Source organism: Condylostylus longicornis, unplaced genomic scaffold (genome assembly GCF_029603195.1).
Source record: "Condylostylus longicornis isolate FDR11 unplaced genomic scaffold, ASM2960319v2 ptg000016l, whole genome shotgun sequence".
Taxonomy (NCBI): Eukaryota; Metazoa; Arthropoda; class Insecta; order Diptera; family Dolichopodidae; genus Condylostylus; species Condylostylus longicornis.
This window is the reverse complement of record NW_026577985.1, coordinates 1064933-1072083: the sequence shown is the minus strand read 5'-3', so window position 1 is coordinate 1072083 and position 7151 is coordinate 1064933. Positions and strand designations below refer to the sequence as shown.

The 7151-nt window shown below is 27.8% G+C and overlaps 1 protein-coding gene across 1 annotated transcript; it reads right to left on the bottom strand.

The window, feature by feature from the left end:
• Positions 1–768: 768 nt before the first annotated feature.
• On the bottom strand, positions 769–1299 carry LOC129605872 (uncharacterized). Its single transcript, XM_055515868.1, has one exon. It carries the CDS (start codon positions 1297–1299, stop codon positions 769–771), a length of 531 nt encoding a protein of 176 aa, XP_055371843.1.
• Positions 1300–7151: the final 5852 nt, after the last annotated feature.

Here is a 7151-nt window from a genome sequence, read left to right as displayed (position 1 = left end):
TAAAAAAAATAATAAATACAGAACAAGTCTCTACAAAACATTAATTTTCCTATTAAAAATAAAACAATAAACAATATATCACCATAGCAGATTTTTTTGTAGAAAATTAATAATTATGCATTTGAATGTTGTTTTAAAAGGTAAAATGATACTATTCAACACAAAAATTACTTGACAGTTTATACTAGTATTTTAATCTCTTCATGAAAAGTATAAAGATAAAAGATCAAGCAAAAATAACATAACAGCAGAAAGCAACCAAAATGTCAACCTTTTTTAATTATTGTTGTCAGCTGTAATACATTATTTGCGCTTTTTAAAATAAAATTAAAATTATGGGAGCAAGAAAAGAAAATTTTGAATTTATTTCTGGCATCTATTGTAGATTCCTAAATACTTTGTCTTGCAAGTTTGTGAGCCAACAACCACGTTCGTTTTTTATACCCTGCACTTCGTGAAGGAAATATTCGCTGGATTCACAATGAGAGCTTTTTTAAAAACAAATGTAAAACTCAGATTACTAACGTGCAGGGTATAATTCGGTCGATTTATAACGACTGAAACGTTTTTACTTGTTTATTAGTAATTGACTTGCTTTATAAAATAATACTCATTATGGAATTCTCTTAGTTCAGAATTAGTTTTAAAAACAAGGAACCAAGTTTCTATACATAATATTTATCAACGGCCAATTTAAAAACTATTTACATTTTAAATAACAAATATTATACTCTTACGTTAAGTAGAACAAAAATGTTAATATAATTTTTATATCCTTATACTTCTAAAATCTTGCTCCAACATTCCCATTTCACATGTGTCATTTAATTTAACACCGAATTTTTTCGTAGAAAATCTTTCTTTGTATACTCTAGTGCGATGGAGACTGCTTAAAACAACAGATATAACTTTACCGGTGTGCTCAATTCTTCTTTTGAATTTATTTCTGGCATCAATTGCAGATTCCCAATTACTTTGTCTTGCAAGTTTGTGAGCCAACAACCACGTTCGAAGTATGCGTATTTGAGGAATTAGATTAAATCTTACCTTTCGTTTCTTCTTAATTTTTGAGGAATCCCAATTACTATTTAAGTCCAAATTATCTGATGAATTAGAATCAGAAATTGTGACACTAGTTAATGAGCTGTCCGTTGATGAAATGTCAAAACTTAAATCAGAATCACTTTCAGTTGATAAATTTAACCAGTCAAATAGTTCACTTTCGTCACATAACTGTGTTGGGTTTTTAACCCTTAACAAAGTATTTTCTGGGCCGTTTACTTTGCGAAATGGGCTCATGATAAAAAATTTGTTTTAAAACTATTCACAAATTTTGTTTAATGTAGATACACTTGAAAGTGAGTTCCTTCTTTTAATTTCTATTGTCAACTAACAACATATAACGATATCCCGCTCTATTTATTTGAATTTAGTAGGTAAAAATTTTAGGGCTGCAAATTTACCGATAATTTTACATTTCACAGGTACTATTGCACATATATTCTTAAAAATTTTTTACGTATATGTTTACATTCTCAAACAAATTTTAATTATTATTGTAACAATTGTAACTTTAGAAAGTCATTAAGATTGAAATTATACATACTTCCGCATTATCTTTTATTTAAGACACAATTATATGTTAAACCTAGAATGCTGTAATTCCACAACATGAGAAGGCAGAAAAAGCATGGTGTAATAACGGGGGGGGAGAGTAATTATTATTTACAGTGAGAAACAGGAAAAAAAATGCCACAATATATTTTGATAAAATAAACATAGGTTTGCTTGATTTAAATCTGCTTATATGTATGTATTATTAGCTGCCGTTCCGATTTTGAAAAAGAAATATATGTAGGTACGTGAATTGTTGCATGTAGCGACGGCTATTTTTATTCAATCTTACATGCATTCAAAACGTGATCTTATATTTTTCATTTCTAGCAATATATTTATATTATATAACATATTCATAACGTTCTTGTTAGCAACAAAAAATTTAACCATTTACTTTTCAAAAATTAAATTAATTCTCAACAAAATATTCATTTTCCTTTTAAGAATAAAACAATAAACAGTTTGTATCACAATAACTGATTTTTTTTGTAGAAAATTAATAATTATGCATTTGAATGTTGTTTTGAAAGGTATGATTCTATTCAATACAAAAATTACTTGAAAGTTTATATTTTAATCTCTTCATGAAAATAGAAATGAAAAGTATAAGGATAAAAGATCAAGCAAAAATAACAGCAGAAAGCAACCAGTATGTCAACCTTTTTACAATTATTCTTGTCAGCTGTATAATATGGCATAGTTTCTGTACATACACACAACAACCTAATTATTTGTATAAATTGGTATTTCTCTTTTGTTATACCTACCTGAATTTACCTGGAATATTTCATATTTATTATTACCTACCTTTATAAAAGTAACATAAAATTAAAAAAAAGGTTCATCATCTTTAATAACAAACGTTATACCTATATGCTATTATACCCTTTAGGAAAATGGTTTACTGCCATATAAATGTTATACAGTTTACAGTTGTATATAATACCTTAATTTAAGTACCTAAACTTGCCTTTGCAGCTATTATATTGTACCACCTTTCACTTATATTCTATTTATAGGGAATAGAAATACTTTTATTTTTATTCCCTCCAGTTACAGTTTTTATAATAAACAGAAGCACAAAAAATTATGGTTGTTTTTGTATACAATAATATCAACCTTTTTGTCAAAAAATTACAGTAGATATATACACACATATATATATATATATATATATATATATATATATATATATATAAAATATGTAAAGAAATATGTTTTTAACACTGTAGAACATAGACATATTTTTTTTATAATTCGTATTCGAAATTTATATTAAAACGAAAATGAAATGAAAACGGCTTTTGAAGGATCTGATATATGTATATTTATTATACCGTAATGTATGCACACTCATATTTTTAGTACTTCTTTTATATTAAGCTGATGCTGATATTTTTGATTATTGTTGTGATGTGATTTATTTTGGTGTTATTACGTATTTTGTATATATGTAATTCAATAACCCCCTATCATAAAACATATATTAACCCTTAGCTATAAATTAAAATTCATATGTTACGTATAAGTGTGAATGATTTCTTTAACCCATATTTTTAGCACCTATATTTCAATATTTCATATACTATTATACCTGCATACTTATATTGAATTTTTTTTTTTATTTCTTTGTAGGCTTACCGACATACTCAAGCATTAATAAACATTGTTAAAATGTTAATTTGAAATTTTTTCAGTTTTACAGTGTGATCTGTATGTGTGGTTCCAATGCTAATTCATGTAAAAATAAAAACGTGTTTTAAAATAAAGTTATTTATTATATAGTGAATTTTAATTATTGTGTAGTTTTATATGAGGCAGTTCTCAAAAAGCAAAATTAGCAATTTTTTGCACTAATAATATAAATCAAAAAATTCAAATCAAGTTGAACTTAGATTGAAAATTAGTTACAAATTTTATATTTTATTACAGTTTAAGTTTTATTTTGAACAATACCTAAATACGTGATGATACCTTTCACTATTTACCTTAATGAGCGCAATATGCTGTTAGAACAACATCTAGAAGAGACCTAGTCAATGATACGTTTACTTTTTTCAAAGAAAAAGTACCGTGGTATTAAAGAATAACCATTAAATAAGTAAATTCATTTTATTGGATAATTTCATTCATATAAATTGAACGATAATATTATAATGTGCACTTCAGTATTTATAAAGTTTCTAAGTTAATTTATGACACAGTCAAAAAATTTACACATTTAAAGGTCTTGCATGCTTAAGAGCGGTTTTAATAAGTTTTTGGTCGTTGCATGAAAAGATAATAGTACTAACAGTAAAACTTATTGTAAGGCGACCCCAAAACCAACTAGATAATATGCACTTCCGTATTGCGCTCATTAAGGTAAATAGCAAAAGGTATCATCACGTATTTAGGTATTGTTTAAAATAAAACTTATAAAATATAAAATTTGTAACTAATTTTCAACCTAAGTTTAATTTGATTTGAATTTTTTGACTTATGTTATTGGTGCAAAAAATTCTTCCGCATTTCCTTTAAAAATATCTACTTGTACATTTTTATTCTTATTTCCCATTATACCAATGAATCACCAATACTTTTATCAACTCCTCAAGCGAGTAATGTATTTCATTTCTTAATTTATTAGGTAGATATGTACTTAAAAGTACTTCTTGAATTGAGAGGAAATGTAATAATTTTTGTGTGAATATTTTTGTTACACTTTTTTTTTAAGTTCAAGTGTGATATGCCCCGATAGAAGAATCATGCCTTTATTTTACAACAATTGCAAAATTTGAAAAATGTTTGTACTCGTAGTTTCCCTGTAATAAAATTTTGAAAAATGGCATTTTTAGGAGTTTGAGGGGCTATAATTTTAAAGAGATAGGTTCCTAAAAGGGATCTATGTACTTGTGATATTTTTAGCTTCATATCTTCCACCGTGTAAAAGTTATGTAAACATGTCCACGGATGGACGAACGGATAGACTGAAACTAATAAACACTTTTTTTAAATTTTTTTGAAAAAATGCTAAAAAAGATGTAAAAGGGTAGCTGAAAAACAAACAAAGAATTTAAACGTCCAGAAAAAGACATAATATCTACATACCTGAACATGGTTTCGGCGTAGTATGCATACGTAGCGTTTTATACTTACGGGCATTCCTTTTTTGCAAATAACATGCTATTCTAATTTTTATAAATTTTTTTAATGAACACTTAAATATACTTTAAAACTTAATTACACAATGTTTGTTCATACATATGTATGAACATATATATACATATGTATGTTCATACATATGTATGAACATATATATACATATGTATATAATATACCGAAAGATGACAGGTAACTCTAATTAAGTTATCAAAGATTATAAACAAAAAGTTCATTTTATAACGGCAAAAAGGTTACAGTATAAGCGGAGCATGAAATAATGCCTAATGGTTTCATAATTTATGATCCCATTTCACCAAGAGTATCACCGTAGCCAGAAATGACATTTTACGATGACGGGCTATTTTTTTTTTTTTTTTTTTTTTGATTAGTTTAAACATTACCCGACTATTCCATGTCTACACATACTCGTATCTCTAAGTTTTAGTTCATAAGATGAACGGATATTGCTTGAATCCTTCTTATACATACTCGTATATGAATGGTTCATAATATACATATGTATATACTTATATTTTCATTTTATACAATACATTTACGTACATATAATATGTATAAATTACGTACATTATATATGTATGTATAAAATCTAATGTTGCACTTGTTTTGCTTTATAAATTATATTCGCACACAAAGATGTTATGATAAACAGTTAAACTTTAGGAAAAAACAATGTTTTACATTCTTAAATCAATCTAGGATATTCATACGTACAAACATTATATGTACATGAGCATCGGTTATACAAGGAAAAAAATCTGATGTGATCAGCACATAACCGACCGCAATGTGTATTGCCTAGTTATGTGAAAGTGTTAAAGAATATTATAAAAATGTCTATTAAATACTTCTTTCCAATTTTTAAGACATTAGTAAGCTTATACTTAACATACCAAGAAAAATGTAGATTTTGCTCTTAGTAGAGTTTCGCTTTGTGCCATTAGAATTCCATGAAATGCTAAAATCAGATCAGCCGAACTTGAGATACACGCGTGCACACACAGAACGACAGGCCGACACTTTGCTAAAATTAGTTTATTTACACTTCCCTGCCATGGAGAAGTGCCTCTCCACCGAAAACTCGATATGCAAAATTTGTTGCCATCACATCACCTACCTATTATATACACAATACGGTCGTAAAAAGGGGTAGTAAAAGATGTAACAGAAACTTTCAGCGGTTATCAAATCTTCAAGTTGTTTCAATTTCTTTTGTTGTGTTACGCTTTTTTTTCTGCAGATTGTTTAACATTTTTTTTTAGATTTATTTATGGTTTTTTTACACTCATCCTATCCTGAATTTTCTTATTGCCGGTGTGTTAATAATTTGTATCGGAAAGCAATCGGAAAGATGTATACATTAAACAGCGAAAAAAATAACGAAATTCAACCGGTAGAATAAAGACAGACGGATAGGATCAGTAAAAGAGGAAAATAAATGGAAAAACATTAAGAAGACGAAAGGAGTTTTAGGTGAAGAACAAGAAAATTATTATTTTCGATTATTTTTGGTTTATTGTAATAAAAAACTGTATTTTATTCCCTGCGGCTTCGTAAAGGATATATTCACTTTGGTATTGAGTTTGTAACCACTTGAAGGAGTAGTCTCCGGTGTGAAAGACAACTCAAAAACGAATAACGACAATTCGGACAACGGGCTCGAGTAGCTGCCATACAATTCAGAGAAGATTTTTTAAATATTTCGAAAACTAATAGATATATTAATATCAAATTTTGTAAAGGTGTTCAAAATTATATTTTATACATGTATATTCTCAAAATTTTAATGGAATGACTGCACTGGTTCGGGTAGCTGCCATACAAGTCCAAAAGAAAATATTAAATATTAGGAAAAATCTCAGTGAGGTGTTTATAGAGTGGTTTGACAGGTTCGACTAATTGCCATTTAATTCTAGATATTTCAAAAACAAATTTTTAAACTAAGATTGTCAAAGCGCAGGGTATAATTCAGTCGGTTTATACCGACTGAAACGTTGACTTGTTTTGTGTAATGTTCATCACATTATACAAATGTCCTTGATAATCCAAGGTATTTCAAAATAAATTCGTGCTAAAACAGAGATATTGAAATTATAATGTTTGTAGAATGGAGAATAACATGGAATGTTATAAGTTTTCGGTAGGAATGCACTTCTCCATAGTAAAAAAATATAATTTTGAACACCTTTACAAAATTTGATATTAATATATCTATTAGTAAGTAAACTATTTTTAGCAACCTGTCGGTCCGTCGGTCTGTCGGTCTGTCGGTCTGTCGGTCTGTCGGTCTGTTTGTGCACGCGTGTATCTCAAGTTCGGCTGAACAGATTTTGATGAAATTTTATAAGTAAGTTTATTGCGACCATTGCACG